At 46.2% G+C, this 27,330-nt stretch overlaps 1 protein-coding gene across 2 annotated transcripts in view; it reads left to right on the forward strand.

Moving 5' to 3' along the window:
* Nucleotides 1-27,330, forward strand: part of RBPMS (RNA binding protein, mRNA processing factor) — a 701,414-nt gene that overhangs the window by 491,975 nt on the left and 182,109 nt on the right. The window contains exon 6 of one of the 2 annotated variants that reach the window (XM_078676496.1): nucleotides 11,050-11,180. The exons of the other annotated variant lie outside the window; for it this stretch is intronic. Coding sequence (XP_078532622.1) covers nucleotides 11,050-11,180 — 131 coding nt within the window. The remainder of the gene's footprint in view (nucleotides 1-11,049; nucleotides 11,181-27,330) is intronic. 2 annotated transcript variants of the gene reach the window in all.

Raw genomic sequence — 27,330 nt, forward strand, 5'->3', positions numbered from 1 at the left:
AACTGGGTGCTGAGTCATGATGTATGCGCAATATATGTCATCATTCTGAGATTGCCGCAGTATCACAATGTATAAATGGGCATTGCTTAATTACTAGTGTGCTCGTACTCATGATTATGCTTTTTTTTTTAACTATGCACCAGTGTTGTTCCTCATTGTCAATCACTCCTTTTTCCCATGCAGAGCAGCATCAACAAAAGGCTGTGGTCATGCTAAAATTAAGGGCAACACCACTGAATGGCTTCCTATATTTTCGAGGTTTCCTTTGCTCAATGCTGACATTTGGGCAGTTACATCGGGAGTGGTGATGTGCTCATGAACCACACCCACATGTAGCATGCATCTACCGTCATTGATCATCACTTCATCGTGTTCACATGAATTTAATAACTAATAGTTACGAGTGTTTCAGTGATGAGTACTTCAATTACTTTGCCACTATGTTTTTGCACATACAAGCATTGAAGATATGAACAGTCTGCACTAGGGGGTCCATTAGGATGGCGGACGTACTATGTCCGTCCGCCATCCCGGTGGAAACGGGACCGTCCGCCACGTGTGAGGCAGTCCCACCATAGCAATTATGGTGCGCCTGCCACAGTGGCGGGCGCATCCAGCATTTTTAACATTGTGGCGGGCGGTGCTCTCAGCACCGCCCGCCGCAATGCTAAAAATGCACGTTGTACATTTCAATGCACATCATGACAGGCACTGCGCGGTGCCTGTCATGTTGTACATTGAAATGCTGGGGGGTACCATAGGTACCCCCATGTGCACCCCCCACCCCCCTTCACCCTGGGGGCCCGCAACGTGCCCCCAAAGCAAAGACCGTATGACTTTCCGTCCACCACGGAAAGGCATACCCCGAAGCCCATCCTAATATGGCTGGCGGTGTCTGATAGACACCGCCACCATATTAGACTTTTTCCGCCGTAGTAAGCGGCGGACGGTCTTTCCGTCCGCCGCGGTCCCCCCCGCCATAGTAATATGGCGGGGGGTAAATTGCTGGTGGACGGTGACGGAGGGCGGACGGATCGCCACTGCCTGCATGGCGGTGGCGATCCGTCCGCCATCCTAATCGGCCCCTTGGCCTTCAGTGGCTGGACAAAAATTGTGTTGACAAATATTATCTTGAGACAGATTTTTCTTGTTGACTAAATTCTACGTGCCCAATGTATGAAGGTTTCTTGAGATTGCAAATACACCAATTTGGCGATTGCAACCACAAAAAAATGCCCTTGCACCACACTTAATTTAGCAGTCAGTAAAGTTTTACCAGCTCCTACAATTGGATTGCGACTGATTAACAATTTGGTATTTCGAATGGGCATCTTTTGGGCATTCCTACCTAAACATGCAGCTTCCAAATACAGAATTGGTATCAGATGTATCAATAGTTTTCAACCGTATTTCCTGTTGCAAACCATTGAAAAGTTACAGACTCCTAAGTTGAGGTGGTCACTCCTTCCCAAAATGGAAGTGGTCCCATTTGACCCCTCAGCATTTGTGTATTCGGGTAAATTAGGGAGAGGAGTTGGCCTAACAGCTAGGGCTGTCGCCCTCGAATCTGGGAACTGGGTTCGAGTCTCGGCAATGACAGCTGAATATCCTGTGATTCTGGGCAAATCACTTAATCTCCCCGTGCCTAACAAAAATGATTGTGTCCTCATGTAATGCAACTGGTGCTATGTAAAGCACTCTCATACCCGATTTGGGTCAAGTTCGCGTTATATAAAACTCTGTAAAAAAAAACAAAATGTTTAAAATGTTTCAGGGAGGGTAAGAAGTGGTTCAGTGGATCTCTGAAAGTGATCATTCGGAATAAGACAATGAGTATTGATTGGGTGGGTTGTCTGTGGCCCGCTCCCATTCCTTTTTTTGAAAACTGACCTATTAGTACATAGGTTGGTGCACAAAATAAGTTTCTGGTTGCAAGAAATCTAGTCAGAATTTGTGGCCATTTTTGTGACAAGAACAATAGTACATCTGGCATAGAATCCACTTTGACTGACCTACCAAAGGTTCATTGTACCTCTCATCAGAAAAAAGGACACTCAACATTTGAGCCTCAATAATTACAAATAAGGTAAGACTTCGGTAAATAGAAATTACTACATTTTGGCTAGTCCGCTTCAATAATAAACCTGGCTAATATTTATCGTACATTACTGTTTTGCTTTATGTGTTGACTGATGCGTCAGTCCTGAATATAATTCTCAGTGATCACCACACCTCTGCTTTATTAGGATGCATTGTACATGGACATGAATAATTGATTTTTGAACACTTGACTATTTGTAATAAAGACACATTAGGAAGCATTGAAGACGATGCTATTTTGGCGTTTTCATAGGAAATATTAGGTGATGTATCATGCATTACTATCACTATTTTGGTGCGATCAAATCTTCTATGTGTTTATGGTGCCTAAATAGGAAAACTTTTGTTCTGGCATTATAGGAATGGCCTAGAAGTTAACAAAACAGTGTCCATTGCTGTGCATCCGATTGCACAGGGTGTGAACATGTTGATTGGATTTGGCCCTATCTGGACGTATGCCAGCTTTAGAAAGGGGGAGCTCACCTGCAGCACCAGCTTACACATTCACCACCTATCCCTAATACATCCACCTATATGCTTCAGAAGATGAAAGACAAAAGATAGTCGGACAGTGAACTTATACCATCACCTACAACATAGTACCCCCTTACAGCTATATCACCACCTACGCCTACCCCAATACCCTTACCGCCACCATACATCTACTCTGCCCTAAAGCCAATGCCCAGACTACTTTGCCCTACAAAAACACCTTACACTAGCAACAGCACCTACCTACACCCTGCACCCATTCCACCTAATCCTCTATACTCCATACCACTATCCACACCCCACAGCTATCAAGCCTCCAGTCAATACCATAACCTGCACTACCATCATACAACTGCACTACTCCAAACTCTACAACAACAAAGCCTACACCATACTCACCACCCTATACCTAGTCAACCAGCACTTTAAATATACACCACTTACAGTAACCTGCTATTCACAACAAGACCACACATAGAGCCACCCCACATTACCATTACCATTACCCTATCCTCACATTATGTATACCATACACCTTAAACAACTACTTTTGCATGCAGTACCACCACATACAATGTTCACCCTACACTGCCATTTGTACGCTACACCTACGTTCCCATTGTAAACCACCATCTGCACTCTGCAGTACCGCCATATCAACATCACCACCTTGCCAACACCTATTGACTGTATCAAATCTGCTATATACACAACTAATTCTATATCCACATATATATATATATGAACTATACAACTCTCCTACACCTTGCATCATCACATTCATCTGACAACAACACCATCAACTACTCACTAGGCCACCACCTACAGTTTATATCACCTACAATGTAGGCCACCCACACCACAGACATACTCTTCACTTACAGAGTTCATTATCACATACTCCCTGATTCACCTGCAAACTACCTACACCAAATGCTCTTCATTCTCCACATCTCCACTATTCCCACCTATGCATGACCTATACACTACTCCAGCAACTTCATTACTAACGTAGATCTTACACCACCACCTACTTGTTACATTCAACAACATCCTGTACACTACCTACGCTCAGCATACCACCCATTAAACCTCTACAAAACTAACACTCACCCTACACCTTTCTCTATAGTAACTGCCACATGCATATTCAGCCTGTTCTCAAACGATGTCCTACACCACCACTTACACCTCACCTAAGAGCATGCACAACTATCTATATTCTTCACTACTATGCTAACCTTATATCACCACCAACTTACTACTCCACAACCCTTCACCACCATTCCCACTGTATAAGACTTTATATACAACTATGCTGCCTCCTGAACTCTCAACCTGACACCACCTATAATCTACAACATATACACCCTACTCCTCTTACATCATCACCTACACCACAGTATGTTTCCTCCCACTCAGTCTCTCCTGCCACTACCTACACTCCTTTATGTACCCACACTACTAATTACTTGGGGTAGGCTTAACTCGCTTAATTCCATATAACGTTATCACTTGGAATTACCTAATAAATCTGCGGAATTACGCAAGAAGAGTAATCCTGCATTTAGCTCTATTTCTATAATGAATGCAAGGGTGCATTTTGCACTAAGAAATAGTGCTAAATGCAACAGAACACAAATAGCAGCGCAAGCAGCTGCTTGTGTGCGCAAAATGTGCTCGGGGGTTGTATTTTCTTCCAATGTACTCTTGGCATTTAGCACTAGTTTCATGCACCTGTTGTGTCCAAAATGGAAAATAATGCTAAAAATAAACAGCAGCATGAGCAGCTCCACTTTCAATTAAGCCATTATATTTAATATTTTATAACTCATGTTTCTTCACTTAAAATTCCTCCTATTTAAACCAAAATGTCTGAATTTGTATGTTATAAATATGTCCACTGGGAGCAAGATGCCTGTTGTCTGTAAATGTGACACTTCGACATGGGAGAAAATTCAAAGTGTGAATTTTATGTAAGCCATATAAACTTTAAGTTAACTCTTCATTTTAATTTTCTCCCATTTCAAAGTGGTGCATTCACACACTGCAGGCATCTTGCTCCCAGTGGCTAGCAGAAACGGTGCCATATTTATAACTGAAAAATACAGCTATTTCTTTTATATGGGAGAAATCAAAAGTGCTGAAAAATGTTCCATATTCCAAACATTTTTGCATAACATTTTTCTGCACTTTATGTTTACCATTTAAAAAAATGGTTGTATCTTTGTGTTATACATGTAACAGTGCCACATAAGGCGAAAGGTATGTCCTGTGCCACAAGTATATAAACCAAAGGCTCTCAGTCACCCATACACATTAATCCCATCGCTCTTACTGACACACATGGCAGCCATGTCACAGTGCCCCTAGTCAAAGTATTTTGCTGAACCCATAGTATTTGGCTCTAAGGACATTAGGCTTAAAGTCAAATAAGCTTGAAATGAGGGGGGGGTCTGGTAACAATGTATGAGTTGCTTGGCTTTCAGTAGTAGCTTATTTTCACTGGTCAGAAGTAGCTTGCACTACAGAAAAGGTTGGAGACCTGTGCTCTGTACCTTACACCACCAATTACACATTTCTCTTTCACCAACTCCTTCTCCCACACTATCACCTATACCATGTCCTACATCCACACCAACGTACACACCACCACTTTCCCTCTACTCGGCTGCCTTAACCCTACACTCTGCACTGCCACCTACACCACCTCCTACATCCACACCATGGTCTATACCATCACTGTTCATCTGCATTTCCACATATGTTCTACATCACTTGCGAACCTCACATACACCCTATACCACCACCCAAACTACTGCCTACACCATACACAATTACCTACACCCTTAATTACACCACACCCTGCACCACACCATCTACACCATGCAAACCCCTAAATCACCACCACCCACCAGCTAAGCCGCACCAAGACGTTCTTACCTACCTACACCACTGTCCACTAATATTCCTACACTATAACCTTCATCCTAATCTATCTATGCCAAATGTAGGTGTAATCCTACGTATGCGGATTTCTGACTTTTCACCTAGGATTGTGAAACAGGGTTTCCCTAAACTCTAAATCCTGCTTTTGAATATATAAAATCCTAAGTGTTGTATACTTGTATCTGTGATAACGTTTGATCACTTGCACAAAACCGAATCCGGCCCCCGTCGTCCTGTCACAAAAGGTAGAAAGAACCAAGACTAACTCTTAGCCATAAGCAGTGTATCTACAGTTCTTTAAAACACATATGCTACACTTTTTAAACTCGTAGAGTTCACTTCTGACAGCCACAGCTGTGTGTCCTCACTTCAAGATTTAACTTTTCAAATTGGCACATTAACAGACTCTTTTATTTTTAAATCTCTGGAAAGAACAATGCAACAATGGCGTGCGTTTGTTCCGCCTTCGCTCTACGTGCTCCGAAAACCTGGACGTGCGGCAAGCACGTGGGTGGCACGGGGACGCCGCGAGCGTGCCAGACGCGCCTGGAGGGAAATACGTTTTCGTACTGACTCTGGTCCAAAAAGACATAAAAGAGAATCGGGCCAGTCACGAATTCCCCAATTGGAGACACGTCTCGAGCCAGCAAGATGGAGGAGAGATTTTGCCCGTTTTATGCTCTTATAAGGCAGCCCGAGCCTGCCATGTTGAACTTCAGAGAGCCGGAGAGCACATCTATTAAAATAGACTTCAACAATGGAAACACTGACACTGGGGAGGCGGCAGACTCACCATCCAAACTAACCCTTGACACACTCGAGCTGTTCCTTCGAGCGGTCTCACGCGCCTGTTACCTTCAGGTGCAGAGGCAGCAATTTTAAATAGATATTGCCTTTTAGTCCAGGAGTTGATATGGGGTGACTGGGATCAAAAGACTGGAGCAGCATGCAGTTAGCCAATGGAAAACCACATACAATGTGGCATAGCTCATAAAAATAAAAGTAGGCGCTAGTGCCCAAAGAATTTTTAGGACTCTACCTCGTGCCTTTCTCTTCCACCATCGTCCACTTTCTTTCTCTTTATCTTACTCTTGCATGTTCTTTTTCATCCCTCTCTCACTTTGTCATAGTGTTATTCCTTTATTCTTATTCCTTCTTCCTCTCTTTTCTGCCTTTCTCTCTCTTGCTCTGGGTCAAAGTCTGATGAGGAAAAATAAGTCCCAGCCCTAAAAAATGCTGTTGCCCTCCACCGGAAACCGCAAGCACAAATAATCACTGTAAATTTGAATCGCAGGAAAGCTCATAAAACGGCTTCTCGACAAATTATACATTGGAGGATTTTGGTGTTCTCATTACCATTCTTATTAAGCACAAGATATGGCCATACCTTCAAATAAAGACGTGCACCGTGATCAAAGGAGGAATGGCCTTATCTTGGGTTGAATGGAAATGGTAACAAGAACGCCACATTTTCCTGATGTATTAGTTGGAAGTTGGAAGTAATTTGGTGAGAAGCCGCTTCATGGGCTTTTTAAAGCTTTGAAAAACAATAATTTAGTGAAAAGCAAATTCAGAAATGCGTGCATTGAATAATGTAGTCTTGATAAAGCGGAAGACTGCGAAACGCGTATCAGCTGGGTTAGTGCAACAAACACTGTGAACATGCCAGAATGTTCTGAAGCCATATGGACTGCCAAAACATGAAACGATCAGTACTGACAGTAGTCAATGATGGTGTTTGTGTGAAACAAATGCTATGGAAGGTCATTAACAGAGCAATGAAATCTGATAGACTCATTCGGAGGACATAGTAAGTGATAAGTGGAATAAAAAGAAAACTAAGGAACTTTATTGAATTGTATTGGAATAGTATTACTCTTCAATACCATAATAAATGAGGGATTCATTTTTGTTAATAATTGACTATGAAGGGAGATTTATTGGTGAATGATAGCTATCTGACATTTGAGGAAAAACAATACACATTTGGAATATTGCTCACCTCACCGTCTATCATCCACACGAGGGCCAGACTGGCCGTAGCAGGCACCAGGGTTTTTCTCAGTCAGCCGTAAGAGTGGGGGCAATTTTTGTTACAGGGGGCCAGTTTTGCAGCAGCAGCAGTGTTTCTCACGAGCCCCCTCCCCACCGGGGCCGGTCGACTTTATTGCCAGGGTTGCTTTGCCTTCCCAGTCCGGCCCTGTCCACACCATGGTCTACACCATCACTGTTCACCTGCATTTTCACATATGTTCTACATCACTTGCCAAGCACACATACACACTATACCACCACTCACACCATGGCATACACCGTACACAACTACCCTCACTTATACCTCACTCTGCACCTCCAAACATTTCCTACACCACTTCATCTACACCATACAACCACATAAACACCATCACCCACCAACTAAGCTTCACCATACACCACCACAGTCTTACCTACCTACACCACCAATATTCCTACTTTATTACCTTGACCCTAATCTATCTATGCCAAATGTAGTAGTAATCCTACATATTTGGATTTCTGGCTTTTAGCCTTGAGATGTGGAACAGGCCTTCCTTATTATCTACAATAGACTAGACTACTCAAAGCAACCAAAGATATATGGTCAACCTTCCCTGATGCACTTGTATTCTTTCATATGCCATCTGCTTTTAGCATTTTGGAAATGAGGGAAGAGTGAGATGAATGCACTATGCATATGGCTATAAGATATGACACACCACTCCCTCTACTGGCCACGAGGAATACGTGGAAGACTAATTATGGCACAGACATACTGATATACCTGCCAGAAAGTGCTCAAAAGTTTGCAAACATCTTGTTCTCAAAGAATACAAGGGTTAAACTGACTTCCTTCCATGTGGTCCACCGTACACACATGACTCGAGCAAGAATACATAAGATTAATCACAACAGGAGCAATAGGTGCCATAAATGCCATGTACCTGTACCCCCCTTGCTTCACAGTGTATGGAGTTGTCCAATAATTGTTACGTTTTGAAGTCAGGTGGCGGAGAGATTAATGCGGGCTACTGCCTAACAACATTTAATCCATAGCTCTGTCGTTCGTACTCTTTCATCCACGCTGCCATAAACTGTCAACGTTTGCATCTATGCTGGGGAGAGCTTAGTAGGTTTTGCCTGAAACAGCAGCATGCATAGCTGCCAAATCTTTTAATTATAAAACAGGCTGAGAGCCCACCTATTACTTACCAATACGTATAAAAGGTTGGCTTACACATCACTCTCATTTACTTGTATCTTATTGGTCTCGCCTGCTTTCTCCCAGCTGCATGCTTCTTCCTGCTTTCTCCTGTACCTTCTGTCCCTGATGTGGAGCATGGACCTATCACAGCTTCCTGTCCACTGCCGGTCTCTTTCCACTGGCCATTTTTTTTCCAGAGTTTTAAATAGCGTAAACTTGACCCGAATCGGATATCAGAGCGCTTTACATAGCACCAGTTGCATTATATGAGGACACATTCATTTTTGTTGGGCACGGGGAGATTACGTGATTTGCCCAGAATCACAGGATGTTCATCATCATTGCCGAGACTTGAACCCAGTTCCCCAGATTCTAAGTCGACCGCTCTAGCCGTTAGGCCAACTCCTCTCCTCATGTATTCCTCCAGTTACTTTTTAAAAAACTGTTTGCCATACACTCTTAAGAATGCATGGCACTGTCCGATTTCCTCCCCACCTGCTCTATTCACTCTGTCTGTTGTTGCTCCTCCCTCCTCCACAGCTCCCTTGTGTTGGTTTCCCCCACATCTTCTCTGACTGTCTGTTGCTGCTCCCTCTCTCCTCCCATACACCTCTCTGGCGTTGCTTTCCTGAGCCCAATGTCTGTTGTTTTTGTCCCCCCCCACACCTCACTCATTTTGCTTGCCTGCCCCCACACTTTTTTAGACATATTGCACAGCTTTGCAGGCTGCTGTGCAATATGGCTTAAAGAAAAAAACACTATTACGCGGTCAGCGCTGGCTGTGTCATCGCACTTTTTTTGTTTCAGCCGTCATAAAAACATTGATAAACCCAATAGATCTTCCATTGGCAAAATTTATTGGTTTTGGCAATGCTTGTTTTTATCCGCAATTGAGTGTACTATCCCAGTCTACGACAGGCTCCCACAAATAAAGGTGCACCATGGCACCGGCTGCAATAGTGTGCCCTGTAGCTAATATAATCCAAGTTACATAAGGCAGCATGGGCTAAGCAAGCCACAGACTTCTCAATTGTAGTTTATCAAGCTGTTTTGAACGTTGCTGTCTACTCTCACAAACCCTGATACTAAAAATGAAAATTTGTTAAATATTTATTTTTAAATATTTAATACTCAAGTATGGGATGATTGTGTGTTGGGCTGGGGCCAACCATGATTTTTTGTATCTTATTGAAAGATATTTTTAGTGGTAATGTTATACTGGTATGGATCATGGCCACAATTGTTCTTCATCAATCACCTTCCATTGCCCATTAACATGTGTAATTAAAGCCAAATGCAGTTTCATAATGCTAGAATAACTCCCCTTGCAAGATGTGCTTCTTTCTGATGATACAAACAGAAAATGTGAACCTTATGCTGACTATGTGTCAATTACATTATAACCTGGTTCTCCTTTTTGCCAGGCATCAAAGACCGGCACCAACAAATACCTAAAAGTTAGATCCCTCATCCCTTTTGAGAACAATAGCAATGGGGTGATTTTGCAATGTTCACAGTCACAGAAAGTTTTTTTTATGTGTCATAGGGCTTCATTTTGGGTTTGGCAGACTGGGTCGTCAGTCACAAACGTGATGAAGTATCCTGCCTGCCAAACTCTCTGCCTGACCTCTCATTTATAAGTTGTTCGTTTTCTGATGGCAGTGCCCTAGCTGACTTTGTCGTTGGAAAACTTACTTCGACGGCCCAGCCAAGTAAAGACAGTTGGTGTAAGGGCATCAGACCACCCACCCTATTTAGACCTGGCGGTCTGGTGTTATTATTCTGCTACTTCTAGGTAAAACCTGGTTGTCACACATACCAAATAAAATAATAACCTCCTACAACCTGAGAGAAAACTTCCAGGGTGTCGGGACAACTAGTTTTTTTGTTTTTCAGAAAAAAACTCCTGCTTTTAGGAGTTTCTTTCTAAAAAAAAAAAAAAAACTTGCCGCAAATCTGCCTAAAAGATGGCAGCCACACACCAAACTTTCAGTGTCTTCATAAGAGCCGCTATAGTGGCGGCTCCTATGAAGGCACAGAGTTAATCGCAGGGCTGGGAATGATCTCCAAAACTGCCCAGCTGCAGTCTGGCCAGGGTGGTGGAGGAAAAGACTTCTGCTGCCCTGAAAAACTGGGCCATCCGCCGGGGTCTAAATCAGGTCAATAGTTGCTTGATGAGCAGAGAACCTCTGCGGTGTCCATACAAATGGCAGTTTTGCACTACTGCAGATATGTAATTGAGCATTCTTTTTTGCAGTCACTAACTGTCTGTGTTCTTTTCCTTGCAGATGAGCTCACAGTGCCTGCACTCTATTCCAGTAGCCCAGAAGTGTGGGCGCCCTACCCCCTGTACCCAGCGGAGTTGGCGCCTGCTCTGCCTCCTGCTGCTTTCACCTATCCTGCTTCACTGCATGCACAGGTAATTTAGACCAATTGGCCACGACTTCACCCCCTTCTTCCACTGACTCCTTTCCAGTCTGGTTCCACAATGCACAACAAATCACTAACTCTTGTACCTTCTGGCTAACTGACGCACCTGAAACAAAATGAACCCTCTCACTCGAATCAGTGCATCCTGCTCGAATAGCGGTAGGCTGGTGGAAATGACAAACACGTATTGCCTGACGTCCTACACCCTTCCATTCTTCGTCAGTTTTGCTTTTGTTCACTACCACAATGAGTACACAGATCCTCTACATGCAACCAATATGCCGTATTTACAGTGAGTTTGTGCATTGTTTTGCACCAGGTTTGTTGTGACATGCTATATTTCTAGCTAGATTGTGTGTAGTAGGGTTGTGGAAGAAAGAATGATAAGATGGAAGTATGACCAGGAAACAATGGTTTTCAGCAACCCAGCATTTGGCAATGGCATGATGGGCTCTGCATCAATTAAAAACATAATTATAATTAGGTACTGTAAGAGGCATTCTCTCAGGAATAAAAGTCACTGTTGCTACTGCATATCCATCAACCTGCTCACATCTGCCCAAGCATGTTTAATTTTTTAGGTCAGGCCGTCATTGAGTTTTCTTAGAGATGGATTGTACCACATAGTGTCATGTGGTCACATTAGGCCAGAGTAGGTACACCACCATTTAACATGCTCACAATTTAAAGTTGCCATCTTTTCTTAAAACCTGACATTTGACACACATTTGCTTGCATGCCTGTGCAGGATAATATTCAATGAAATGGCTTTGCCTACATTTACACTTCTTCATAGGCATATCATCGAGTGCCTTGCACATTCTATACACGGACAAAGTTCACTGCACAAAATGATGTTGTTTGTTATTGTCCGCTCAACGACAGTGCTATCACAAAAGAATCAACAATTGCAGCCTGATTGGGGCTTCAACATGATCACGTCGGTGATGTTTATTATATAAACAACGTCACTCCCTAGACAGAGGAGCATTTAGCTGAAACTGCTGAAGCCGCTCCATGGCGGAATTCCAACCTGCTGATTCCTGTTTACCTCCTGCGAGGGATGCTACCCAGCTCTCCAACAAGACGGGCTTGCTGATGACACTTACCCACAGGTAACGGGGGAGTTAGATCACCCTACAGAGATTCTGGCAAATTCACGCACCCTAGACACACAAGGTTAGGTAGCGCTAGGTATGAGCACAAAAGTACTCATAGGCGAGCATATATCCTATGTAACAGCACAATGGTTGAATTGTTTATGTTTGTTACAATTCTTGTAATGCTAATTACACTTTTTCTGTTTCCTTCTATTAATAATTGCAGCGCACATATTTTACACAAGAATCATACTGCTTCAATAAATATTGAAATGCCATGTTGTGGATTTTTGTGGATCTCTTTGGCTATGCATGAGTAAAAAACGAAAGGGTTCTAGATGTTATCAAACAAAAAGGGTTCTAGATTTGTTTCTAGGATTTCCTTGGGGAGTCAGGGTTGCCATGTACTGAGGTTGCACATTCCACCTGTTACCATGCCAGGTTAGGGGTACAGGTGGTGCACTGTGAGCTAGCAGGACTAAGGCCAGCATATCCTGATTGGTGTGCGTAGAATCAGTCTGGCACTGTTTTGATGTTTATGTTGTCCAACAAACACACAGTTTTACTGAGAAAGAATGAACCGTACCACAGTAGGTCCAGGAAAACCAGATCTATGCCAGAATTGAAGGATATTCAAATAAGAATGTTGTAAATTCTTTGGACCCAAACTGAACTCATTTGCATAGTTAGTAGTCATCATGACAATCTGACACAGGTTACGTCATTCGACATCTACATTGGACACTCCTGTCATATTACATGTGAGTTTATTAAGATTTGTGGCAAAAGAGGCTCAAATCTTGATATTTGATTTAACAGAAAGGACAATATGCGAATAAGTTTCATAACCTCCTGGTGCCTGGTGAGAGATGGTTGAACTTTGATAACAGGAAAATTGTGGGAGGAGAATCATTGACCTGATAGAATTACGAGCAGTCTAGTTAAAGGATATGCCTGGACTTATTTGGAGCAAAGCCTGTTTGAGCACTTCATGTGGCAAAACAACCCAAATGGAGAGAGCATCAAAATTAGCCAAGCCACTTTTGAAAATGTTAAACATCAGACCAGGTTTTGTGTTCCGAATATTTCCTAGCCCTATTTATCGACTTTGACACATTTTCATCAGAATGTGTGAGTGATCTGGACATGAGCCTGCAAAACCCATGAAAGACAGTTTATGAATGGAGCTAGTGGAGTCACATTCAGAGAACTCACTCTGTCTTCACCATCTGCAAAGCTATCACTACTGGTGCCACTGCCTCAGTGGCTCAGAAGACCACAACTTCTAGTGGTTCTCAGCACATTCTCAGCCAGGACACCATCAGACTGGAGGCAAAGGCAATAGTGGTCTGATGTACAAATCCATTTTTAGTTGTAAAACCTGTGATTTCCAAAATCACAGAGTTGACAACCGCAAAATGGCTTTTTAAAACATACTAAATTCATTTTGCAATTTGGTAACATGTTGCTGAATTGTAATACAGAGTTAGAAAGGCATAAAAAATAGGTATTTGGAAGTCGCGTGTTTAGGGTGCTCCTTCCGAATAGCAATAAGTTATGGTATGTATCCATTTTTTCCAATCAAAATTTGGTCGCAAAACAGTAAAAAGTTGCTGACTCCAGAGTTGAGGTGGTAACAAATTTGCAGAAGAGAGGGGTTCCCCTTTGGAACCATCCCATTTCTAAATGCTAAAAAGTTTGTTGGTGAATACCCGGTGGTCCAGAGGACTACTTACAACTCTGAAACAAACTTTCAAAAAATATATTTTTAAATGCTGCCCTATTACCTTAAAAGAAAACCGGATACATTAATGACAAAAGTTGACTTATATAAAATGCCATCATACACATGGTGGTTTGCTGACTCCAGCCGACCCCTATTCCTGTGATGGTATCCAATTGTAGTGAGTTGTAATCTACCTTATGAATATTGATTGCGACGCACTACAGTTCAGAAATGTGTGAACCGACCTATTATTACATTGGTCGGTTTGCAAAGTTATTTTCCATTTGCAAACTGTAGATGCCCAATTTGAGACCACGTTTTGCAAATTGAAATTTAGTACCTCAGGCCTTAGGTCTTCTCCAGTTATTCACCTAGGTTCTGCAAACACATCCCTGTATACATCACGACCTCCCCAACCCTTCTCCACTTTATGAAATAGCTGAAAATATAACTCTTTTTATAACCCTACACCACAAGCAGCAGTGGACCACTACCGCTGTCAGAACCCTGCTCGTTGACGGTATCTTGTCTAGGTACAGTACTTCGCTGCCTTTAGGTTAGGTTTGTGCTATACAAGTACCAAATTCATATGTATCTGCATACATACATACATCATACATACATACAACCATTTATACATCTCACTATGGAGATTGAGCAAGAAGGTGCAACATTCTGCAATGTCTACCAACCCATTCCCTGGTAATGACTGTAGTCTGAAGTCCAACCATAAACAATCAACAGCTGTTTGATCTGTGTCCATTCATGTCATTTACCATGCTTATAATACTTAATGAAACACTTTAAATTAATGCAAGTATGTTCCTTTATTGAAAGCTACTCTATCAAGTCATTTGGGTTCTGTTGTTGCTAGAGTTCGAGTGTCTCTTGATAATCCACTTAAGAGGATATTTCTTTTCAAGGGCTTTCCACAAATAACATAGAAACAGCTAGCCAAAGGGGGTGTGAATCCAGAAAGGTGAGGTTTGTACACACCAGTCTTTATGTGCTCTGGTGCAGATCCTCGTGCAAAATGGAGCCTTTTGGTACGTCTTGAACTACCTGAACCAACAATTCAATTGTAATCTTCCAACCTGTGACTGTTTCATGATTCGATGTAAATAGCTGTAGCTTGGTTGCGTGCCTGTTATATGAACAGTAGGCACGTGGAGGCCACGAATATCCTGATTGTGATATTGTAAAGCAAATAATTACCAAACAATATCTCTGCAGATATAAATGAAAGTCAGAAGAAGTGTATCCATCCACGAAATGCAGTATTCATTGTATCATCATCTGCAAATAGCACACTATGTCTGTGGAAAGCCACTTATAAAAAAAGCATTTGCAATGCAATAGGTATCGCATTTGCGAGAGTTTAAGCTATTGGCATTGTAAATGACCATGCCTTTTATTTATCGGAATTGATAATTAACACATAAATAAAAGGCATTGTCATTTACAATGCCAAGAGCTCAAACTCTTGTAAATGCGAGGCCTATTTCACTTCAAAGAAGCGACCACCATTGTTCCGGGCTGCTTGGATAGTGAAAGCGTGCATGGCATGCTGAATGTTGCAGGACGGCATGTCATGCCCGCATTAGGAGAAACTCATTAAAGTAAACAGTGCTTAGAGAATAACCCCTTAGCCGCCGCAGCGCTAAGGGGGCGGGGCGGCGGCGCGGCAGTCCCGTGCTCGTGATGGAACCGCTCCATCACGGCACGCGGGTGAGCTGTGCTTGTGACGGAACGGTTCTGTCGCGGCCCCACCCGCTCAATAGAACGCGCCGCGCAGGCGCGGCGGCGGGGCTGTGATGGAACCGTTCCGTCACCAGCACAGCCCACCCGAGGCTCGTGACGGAACGGTTCCGTCACGAGCATGGGAGGGGTTAAATAAGACATACAGTGTAACAACAGTTGGAGGTTACAAATGAAGACAAGGTGTTAACATTGACCAGGGCAGCTTTCTAACGCGCCTCTCCACCTTGATGGCGACATGGCATGCAGTTCCGTGGATACTAGGAGGCGATTACAACTGCGCACTAGACATATCGCTAGACCGATCCTACCCGCCCCCAATCGGCGCACCCACACGCGGTGCCACAAAGGCACTACTCAGCTGGGCCGCGCAGTGGAACCTCCATGATGTCTGGCGGTCACATAACCCTGGGACGCGGGTATACTCTTACTATTCAGGTGCACACGACTTACATGTACGGCTAGACAGATTCATGGCACATACTGAGCTCCTCCCCTTGTAACAGACACGCGCTATATGGGGCGCACGCACTTGGACCATAACCCACACTTCTTGTCCATAGCTTGGGAACGCCCTCGCCCCCCTATTCCCACTTGGCAACTCCAGCCAGCGATGCTATTGGACGCGGCCTTCCGCGACTCCCTCATCACGCGAACTGCCCAATATTTTGCGGATAATTCAGACACAGCCTCCTCTCCCCAGGTGGAGTGAGACGCCTTTAAGGTGGTGATCCGGGGTCACTGTTTGAGGACCCAGGGCCACATGCGGCACCAATTAGAGGGCGAGCTGACAAAGCTGGAATCTGGCCTGCTTGACAGGGAAAAGGAGGCAGTTGAAGGCACTGCTGACGTGTTGACAGAGGCACAGGCGGAACACACGTGCCTTCTGGAGCGACTCCGCAACATCAACTACGCTGCACACTCGGCAAGGACACACCACCTGAGCGATAGGCCTGGCAGGCTGCTAGCCTGGTTGGTCTCACAAGAGAATCGTTCAACCCCAGTGGCAGCAATACAGACGGAAGGGGGAGACCTGCTGTACTCACAGCGCCTTATACATGAAGCGTTCACAACCCACTATACTGCCCTATACCGCTCCCGGCTGCGTAACTGTTCCCCTGACATACCTGAGTACCTCTCCCCTCTCCAGATGCCACAACTGACTATTGCACAACAGGATGAACTCGGCGCCACGCTCACACTTGACGAGATCCGAGAAGCCATCTTTAACTTATCCAATGGCAAATCTCCGGGCCCAGATGGACTACCGGCCGAATTTTACAAGGCCGGATCGGATGTCCTCATACCGGAACTACTGAAAGTGTACGCTGCCGCTGCGGAGGATTTCGCACTTCCCCCTACGCTCAATGAGGCCAACCTGATCTCCATCCTTAAGCCTGACAGGGATGCCACACGAGTGGGCTCTTACCGCCCCCTGGCATTGCTAAACGCGGACTATAAAATACTAGCCTCCACGCTAGCCCGCAGACTGGCCCCCTTTGTCCCCCTCCTGGTACACCAAGACCAAAATGGCTTTGTTCCGGGACGTCACACCTCCCACAACATCCGCCGCCTCTTTCGAGTGCAGGAATATGCTACTCTTCAGTGGCCCCGGGCGGGATGCCTGATACTGGATCTTGAGAAGGCGTTCGATTCGGTCGAATGGCCAGACCTGAAGGCGATCATGGACAAATACCAACTGGGCGGCGGACATACACTCATGGTCGATTTACTGTATGATAAACCCACAGTCCGGGTCCGTACTGGCCCACTGCTCTCTGACACTATCCGTGTGCGGAGGGGCACTAGACAGGGCTGCCCCCTGTCGCCCTTACTGTTCTCCCTGGCTATGGAACCTCTAGCTACCATCCTCAGAGCCGAGGGTCACGAATGGGGCATCCCGATGGCAGACGGACTCCACGTGGTGTCGCTGTATGCGGACGACCTGTTGCTGTATATAAGAGACCTGAATGACATCCCTGCCTCACTAACAGACATTTTCCGGTCGTTTGAGGAAATGTCGGGACTCCGGGTTAACTGGTCCAAATCGGGAGCCTACTACTTTGGCCCGGATACCCCTGAGTGCAATATCTACCTGGGCGGAGAGAGACTACACTGGTACCCCGACACGTTCCGCTACCTGGGGATACGCATATATCGGAATCCAGCAGACATCTTAGAGGGGAATCTATTGCGGACGATAACCACAATTCGGGCCCAGGTTGGCTTCTGGAAAACCCTACCCCTAAACGTGCCTAGCCGTATAGCATTGGTTAAAATGATAATCCTACCTAGACTGCTATATTATTTTGCCAACATACCCACGTACGTACCCACTAAACTATTCCGAGACCTGGAGGCTCTACTCCGCAGCCATATTTGGAACGCGGGTCGACCCCGCGTGGCGCTGAATAAAATGTATGGCCCGACGGACTCGGGAGGCCTGGCGGTTCCTAATATGGAACTGTACTACCTGGCAGCACAAATGCAATGGGTGACGGGATGGCTCAGTGATAGTCACCTGGAGGACACTGCTTCGGATGTGGCTGTCTGGAACCGGACGCATGTCGCGCATTGTTTCATCCGCTGACTCGGGACCCCTGCCCCACTCAGCTACACCTAGCGGTCGCACGCAAGTGCTATCTACGGTGCCTGCGAATCGCCAGGGCAACGAAGCCATATGCCCCAATACTTCCTCTGCTAGGCAGCCCCAGGCCGACGGGTGCATTGACGGAGGCTCACTTAGCTAGCTGGACGTGGGCGGGAGTGGACACACTGGGTGATCTTTATGCAGACGGTGAACTGCTTTCTTTCGCAGATCTTGCTACTAGCACAGACCTTCCGGCCGGACAGTTTTTGCTGCACGCATCTCTCCTGCACACACTGACCGCTTCCTGGGGCGATATGTCTGCGGAGCCGCCGATGCATTGCTTCATGCAATACCTACATGTCATGGGAAATGGCTCACACATTATACACTGGCTGGCGCAAGCTCTATTGACTCATACACAACCTTCCACGTTGCCACTGCGGGCAAAGTGGGCGACCGACAGAGGGAGGGACTGGACAGATAAGGAATGGGCCATGGTCTTAGCCGGGTCGACAAATATCCCGCGCAACCCCCGCTTCAAGCTCATCCAATTTTACATTTTGCACCGAGCCTACCTCACGCCTGACAAAATAAACAGATACTTCACAACAACCGACGCCGCATGCCAACGCTGCTCACTGACCGGGGCAGACCTCTTACATATGCTCTGGTATTGCCCAGATAAACGACCATACTGGGATGCGGTCACAACATTACTCACACAAAGCACTGACGAACAAATACCCATCACGTGGGAAGCCTGCATCCTGGGATTGTACAAACGCACGAAGCTTAATAAAGTGCAGGCGCGCTTCTGGGACATGGGACTCATTACGGCCAAGCGCTTGCTCACCAAACACTGGAAGGCCGCCACCCCCCCACATGTTAGACACTGGCAAACCTCTTTCACAAACTGGGCACGGGCGGAGGGCACGGTGCTTCTCCGAGAGGAGACGGCGGGCCTCAGACAGTTCCCCATTGCTCAACTTTGGGATGATCACCTTAGAACCTTCCAGCAGGCCTACCAAGAACTAGGGATAACCTGAGATAACGTACCCCAGGGCCGCCACAGCGACAACCAGCACCGCGGACAGCTGCCGCTCCTGACCACTTTCTCTACTCGCCTCCGCTGGGCCGGCAACACACTTTAGATAGCCGGACACCAAGTCCGCTTGCCACATAACACAGATCCGAATTGCACTACACTACAGTCACTGCCACACTCGGCACCTGCTTGCAAACGCGTTGACCACAACTAGTGACGACAGAGCACTCCCTCCACACTAGGGTGCGACCTACACCAGAAAGGCCACGCTCACGCCTCTCAGAACAGTAAGCCTAAGACTGGCAGTACCCCGCGGTCACCGCCCGCAGACTCCCGCATGATGGACCCATTCACCCCACATATATCAGAAGACACCCCGCCTCACCCCGCCTCCGCAGCACTGACCCACCACATGGAATTACAATGACCCCCCCCAGCCCTCTTCACTTCCATCACTCCCCAGTTACTTCCCGCCAATATATAGGCTTAGGGAATGGTTTACTTTCTGGTCATGTTCCTCGACCAGGCCCCCTTTACTGTTACTGAAGAGGACACTGCACATGCCGTGTCATGGCCACGAGATGATATTTGTCGGTACACACGCCACCTTTCCGTGGCAAAGACATAACATTACCCACGACATGCACAGGGTTCAGGCCCAATACGGGGTCCAAGCTAATAAGCCAAGGAGGGTACGCCTCACGCGCCGACCCCCGACCTAAAACTGCACTTCCCCGCTAGCAATACTGCGGGGTTCCACACGTATCCAACCTGCGGCGTAGCCAGACCTCAACCGCAAAGGCCGCAGACCAACTTCGCCAGCAATATACGTCTACTCCTATACCACAGTGAGCTATACTGATATACACCACTTTCACACTGCATTGACGTAGTAAGCATAAAGCTAACAATATGTTTATTGCTGATACTCCGGATGTTAAATACTTCATGCAGCTTTTGCATCTCTGCAGGAACTTGGACATTGGCTACAATGATGTCGATGCTAAATTGGAACTGCAATGATTTTCTTTTTTTTTTCCTTTTATTCAACAACAAAAAAAGCAAAACCATAGACCTGTTACTTACCATGCTATGTATAAGAAGATGTGTATATGTTTTCCTGAGCTCCGCCGCCGGAACCCCGGGTTACCGGCTGAATGGGGGAGTGGTGTGGCGCCGCGGCCAGGGCGACTGACGCTGGAATCTGGGGACCACGGTTCGATCCCCGGCTCCGGCGGCAGGTTAGCCCAGCACCATGTGACTCTGGGCAATAGCTCGCTTAATCTTCCCGACGGCCCCCAGCGCCTAGAGACCCTTACGGGTGATTGTGCGCTTTACAAATGTGGACTCTACTCTAATGGCTGAGTCATCTAGATGATTTCTCACTTGTTTACCTTTTTCCGTGACCAGCCCTTGTGGGCTGTCGAGGCTGTATACAATATGATGGCGAATATGTGTACAATAAAGGTCTTTAAAAAACGAGAAAAAAAAAAAATGAATACAAGGTGTTACTAAGGAGGGACCAACAACCCTATTAACGAATCAGAAGCAACCGTTTACGAAGGACAATGACACAAGCCAATGACAAATATGGGTGGAGAACGGGTGGCGCTTCAAGTCCGTACTCCAATACAGCATGCCTCGCAGAGCAGCACGCAGCGCATGAGCTGCCCAGGCTCAACCTAAAAAACGATGCCAATGAGGAGCCATATAAAACTTCACAGCTGACGTGCTATCAGTAACTGCAATTATATCAAACTCAAACAAGCTTCAGTTATTGATATCACTTGCTGCTGGCTAACCCAACTATTTAGATGTATATTTTGATATGTTGACTGTGTGATCTAGTTCTGGCAGTTTATTGGGAAATGACCACATTCAACTTTCATGTCGGATGCTGCACAGTTTAATTCCTGTTTCTCTTTATGGTGAACAAAGTGGTCACCAATGCCACAGCCATACAAGCCTGTCACTATTTCTACAGAAGTATGTCTAGCTCACAGGAGCCGTAATAAAATATACACCTTGACCGTGGGTATGAGGTTAGGCGTTTTGCAGCAGGAAGTGGAATGTTTGACTTCCAGTTGTAAAATTGATGCAACTGACAGTCACACCTGCTTTAGCATTAACTAGACTAAGAGCTGAACACGCATTTCTGTTTATCACCTGCTGTTGTCACAGCATCAGAAATCTTGTGAATAGAGTCCTGTGACCTGACCAGCGTGAAGTAACAGTGGGGTAATAATGCACAAAGTAACAGGTTCGAAAATGTGTGCACACCTTGTTCTCCATTTTTGCACAGCGAGATATAAACAAACCTGAGGCCTTGGACGAATGATATTTACACCAGGGCGTTGGTCCTTTGATTTCATCAGCGAGGTGTAGATCACCAGAATGTGTTTGGAACCTGTGTTGAGGGTTTCTATATATTTTAAAATATATATTTTTATTGGGTTTTAAACAGACGCAGACATGTCGTACTTGGGAGCCCAAAGCTCCCCTCAAGAACAATACCAGAATTAACGTTGCATAATATTAATCTGATCAAAGTGAGCTGAAGACCTTTTGAAATGGTTTAACCGCTGATCCCAAGTAGTGCCATTTTGGCGCCAAAACGATTCAAAAAGGGGGTGATGATGGACAGAGTATCTGAATTAAGCAGAACACTCCTACCCAGTCAACAGATCAGGGCTTGATCCATCACCATTTTTTAGCTCACTGCACCATCCCAGTTCAGAACCTGGCTACATGCAAATTAGTCTGTCCCTGGCCCAGTGCATCATGGGAACAGGGCAGACCAAACTACCAAGCCAATTCTTTACTGGAAAGGAAACAAGCTTCCGGGGACCGGTTTCTGGCATTACAGCCGTCTTCGGCCCGGCTTGCTTGAATCCTGATGGTGCACTGGGCCAGGGACAGACTAATTTGCATATAGCCAGGTTCTGAGCTGGGATGGGGCAGTGAGCTAAATAACGGTGATGGATCAAGCCCTGATCTTTGGACTGGGTAAGAGTGGTCTGCTTAATTCAGACACTCTGTTCATCACCACCCCCTTTTCTGAATCGTTTTTGGCCACTATAGGTGTGGCAGGGTATACTCAGACATGAGTCCCTTGCTCACTGCTCCATCAGGATTCAAGCAAGCCAGGCCGACGATGGCTGAAATGCCAGAAACCGGTCCCCGGAAGCTTTTCTCCTTTCTGGTGAAGAATTGGCTTGGTAGTTTGGTCTGCCCTGTTCCCATGATGCACTGGGCCAGGGACAGACTAATTTGCATATAGCCAGGTTCTGAGCTGGGATGGGGCAGTGAGCTAAATAACGGTGATGGATCAAGCCCTGATCTTTGGACTGGGTAAGAGTGGTCTGCTTAATTCAGACACTCTGTTCATCACCACCCCCTTTTCTGAATCGTTTTTGGCCACTATAGGTGTGGCAGGGTATACTCAGACATGAGTCCCTTGCTCACTGCTTCATCAGGATTCAAGCAAGCTGGGCCGACGACGGCTGAAATGCCAGAAACCGGTCCCCGGAAGCTTGTCTCCTTTCTGGTGAAGAATTGGCTTGGTAGTTTGGTCTGCCCTGTTCCCATGATGCACTGGGCCAGGGACAGACTAATTTGCATATAGCCAGGTTCTGAGCTGGGATGGGGCAGTGAGCTAAATAACGGTGATGGATCAAGCCCTGATCTTTGGACTGGGTAAGAGTGGTCTGCTTAATTCAGACACTCTGTTCATCACCACCCCCTTTTCTGAATCGTTTTTGGCCACTATAGGTGTGGCAGGGTATACTCAGACATGAGTCCCTTGCTCACTGCTCCATCAGGATTCAAGCAAGCCGGGCCGACGACGGCTGAAATGCCAGAAACCGGTCCCCGGAAGCTTGTCTCCTTTCTGGTGAAGAATTGGCTTGGTAGTTTGGTCTGCCCTGTTCCCATGATGCACTGGGCCAGGGACAGACTAATTTGCATATAGCCAGGTTCTGAGCTGGGATGGGGCAGTGAGCTAAATAACGGTGATGGATCAAGCCCTGATCTTTGGACTGGGTAAGAGTGGTCTGCTTAATTCAGACACTATGTTCATCACCACCCCCTTTTCTGAATCATTTTGGCGCCAGGCTTAACAGGTCTGTGGGTTACATGTGCTAGCGTGTTGTGCACATCACACCCATACCGCTGAGTCTTGCGACATGACCTTGTCGTATGAAAGAATGTGCCTATTTCATATTTACACCGGAAACAATTGGGGCAGGGACTCCTTTTCATGTCTCGCAGCCTAAGGGGGTTGTAAAAGACTCAGTGAAAATATTCCTGTTGTATTAATTGAACGCAGGTTGACACCGCAAGACTGTGACAGGGCTATTTTTGCCTCCATCTGGTCAGCCTCTTCCAGCGGCCCCAGGCCCGGTTCTCACGTAGCTCATAAGGGGCAGATTTACAATAACTGGCTCATCCCTGCATATCAGCAGGGATGCGCCAGTTATTGTGCGCCGCAGCTCCGCCACCCTGGATGCGCCGCATTTACAATGCGGCGCACCATGGGGCAAAAACGGCACAGATGCGTCACGCATCTGTGCCGTAAAAGCGACCCATTGCAGCTCCAGCAATGTTCTGGGGGGCCCTATCTCCACAATGCTGCGTCAATCCTTATGCCTGCTTCAAGCAGGCACAGGGTTTTGATGCAGCATGGGGCCAAAAGTGACTGAGTGAAATCTTGTAGATTTCACTCAGCCACTTTTAGGAGGCATTCCTGCGCCGGAACATCCCCCCCCCCCCCTGCGCAGGCAGGAACACCTCCTTCTGGCACAGGGCTTTACAACGTGACGCATCTGGGATATACGCCACGTTGTAAATACCCCGCACCATGGCGCATCTTTTGCGCCACGGCTGAGTCACAAAAGTGACCCAACAGCGGCATAAAAGATGCGCAAGGGGCTTGTAAATCTGCCCCTAAGTGTTTAAGGACCAGGGGTATTTTTTTTTAACATTTCTTTATTGTGATTTTTATAATTCATGAAAACAATTTAATTGACGAACAAAGTACCCCACAATGTACCTCATAAACATTAAAATAAATAGGATCCCAATAAGGAAAAATAAGATCATAAGACAGGGAGAGGGAAAAGAAAGAGAAGAAAATAAATAAATAAGGAACAGATTAATCATCACGTTTAACCAATACATGTTAAGCAATATACACCATCCTTAGAAAGACCCCACAGTCTAAGGTAGCCCACGACCGACGAGGCAGAAAGATGAATCAGATCTCACTCTAGTTTATCTCTCAAGCAATACCTCACTTGCCAATACTTCCAAAGCTGCAATTAGGGAGAGAAAAGTCTATTTTTAATGACTAAAAAAAAAACAAAGTGATTCTCCATCAAAGAGGGCTTCAATTGTTTGCCCAAACCCCTCCCAGGTGGCCAAGTCCCTTGAGCGTCCCGGCCCATGTATGCACCCCTGCATCCCCACCTTCCCAAGTGCTCACAGATAACACAATTCGGTGATGGTGAAAACAGGCAGCAACTTTTATTTACATATTGTCATACAAAACAGGCAATATCTATTTTCAAACCAGTCGTTCACGCCTCCTCATTTGGAGTTCCTGTCCAAGCCTTGTCCTTCTCAGCAGAGCCCTTTTTTGACAGCACACTGAGCCAACGCCCCTTCACAGCAGGTCTAACGCTTCTTTTGCAACCTCTATGCTACACCTTGCTGCCGAGTATATTGTGGGCTGCCCTCATGCCTGGCCCGGGCTGCAAGTGCTGTGTCCGCCCACTGCTGACCAGGGCCGGACTGGCCGTAGCGGGCACCGGGCAATCCCCTTGTGCGCCGCACGGGTGGGGGCCGATTTTGTTACAGGGCCGTTTTTGCAGCATTGCTGCAAAATCGGCCCTGTAACAAAATCGGCCGAAAACCGGCCCTGGCAAAGAGCTCGGCGGCACCCCCAACCCCCGGAGGAGGGGGCGGGGGGGAGGGCTGAGCTCTTTGCCAGGGCCGGTTTTGGTTCCCAGTCCGGCCCTGCTGCTGACCCCATGCTGTCCCTTTGCCTGCTCCCTGTACCTGCTCTGCCGTAAGGCATCCCAAGAGCACAGGTTTGAGCGGCTCCTCTTTGGCTGTTACGCTCTGTCTGCTGTCCGTCTGTGCTGTCCCCCGCCACGCTGTCCGTCTGTGCTGTTCTCGACCACAGGAAGCTCCCCCACTTGCTTGAATCTGACCATTCACTTGAAACCTAGTGACTCAAGAGCCCCTCCTATGTTGAGGAGGAACAATCCCAGTCTTACTTCCGACAAATGCACCCCATCCGCGTCGTAGTACCCCTCAGTTTTACGGTTAATGACGCCGTGCCTCACATAGCCACATCGCATACTTTTGTAGGGCGACCAGAATTTTAAAGCCAAAAACTGGGACATTTCACAAAAATAGAAGGATGACTACAATTTTACTTCAAGCGATGAGAGCGCTCCTCAGCAGATAATTACAGAACAGGCAGTAAGAACATACATAACATGCAATTTTTAAGCCCAGTAGCTTGCCTGTTAATTAAATTGCTTTCTTGAAACAACTGCTAACTATCCCTGCTTTGTAAAACATAAAAAACACCTCCCACCGTTGTCAGTCGACCCTCTCCAAAAACGGGGACATGAGCTAAATTTCTTGAAATTTGCTGGTACAACTGGTTAAAAACAGGGACCGTCCTGGCAAAATGGGGACGCCTGGTCACCCTATACTTTTGCCATAGTGCAATTCAACTTTCTCCTAGAACGTTCTACCGCTGCGTTGTTCAGGCCCCCCTCCATTGAACTCGTGGTATGATTTCCGACCAAATTTGGTCCGCTGGCCTTACTAATCTGGCAACTGTTGTCAGTCCTGAAATCATGACTCCCATTAAGTCCTGACATCCCAGGTCTGCCAGGTCATTTCCCCCCAGATGTACCACTACAGGGTCCGTTTTTTTAATCACAATGTATCGCCTTCTGCATGTGGGGGAGCAGGTGCTCCCACCTCATCCCCGGCCTCCCCATCCAATGCACCTTCATCGTATCCAACCACATGCCTTCATTGTTTCTCCGCGCCGTTACCCATCGTTGTGCCCTAGTGACATTAGAGTGTCCTAGAATCCATACCCTGCGTTGTGGACCTGGTTAACCTGTGGTAAAGAAAGGGTCATATTAGGTTGTGTCGAATGTATCCCCGAAAGGCGCCTGACGTCCACCGACCTCTTTGTTTGATGTGGCCTGCCTCTAAGCCGCAGGCCGCCGTGGTTGTGGTTGCACCCAAGCAAAAGTAAGGTGACAAGAATTTTTTGTGGGAGACCTGCAGCCCCAATTGCCATTTTCAGGACTGCATTAAATTGAAACCAACTAAGGTATGATCCATCTTCATGACATAAGAGCGGCCCGTCCCCTTGTACTCTGTGTTTCAGGTGCTCCCGCATGCAGCAAACTGGGCAACAGTCACTGTCTGACAGGCAATGTAGGCGAGTGCGTTTGCCTGTGCCCTCTTGGTCTGTTTTTGTCCTTCGCTAGCTCACTAACCCTGTAAGCCCCAAAGAAAAGCTAACGTGAATGCTGCTCGGAAGAGCAGCAGCTCATGTCCTTGCGTACAAATGTTTTCCAGTTCTCTCATAATTTTTTGTAAGGTGTAGAAACCTATGGGACGTCTCCCGTCCTGCCTTCTAGGTTGCAAGCGCCCCCTGCCCTTCATGGCTGCCCTGCAGTAAAGCGTGCTCGCTGTATCGCTTAAGCCTGCCAAATTTGCGCGGTATGCTACTGCGATAATGTGATTCTGTGCCCATGATCTACTCTTGTTGCCTGCATAAGCCCACTGTATGAATAACTCTAAGTCTCTACTGGTCACCTGCCCATTGTCTTGAGTATCTGTTAAAGTTTTGAAATTCTCCCATCACTTACAATATTTAGTCGC

Source organism: Lissotriton helveticus, chromosome 2_1, assembly GCF_964261635.1.
Source record: "Lissotriton helveticus chromosome 2_1, aLisHel1.1, whole genome shotgun sequence".
Classification (NCBI taxonomy): Eukaryota; Metazoa; Chordata; class Amphibia; order Caudata; family Salamandridae; genus Lissotriton; species Lissotriton helveticus.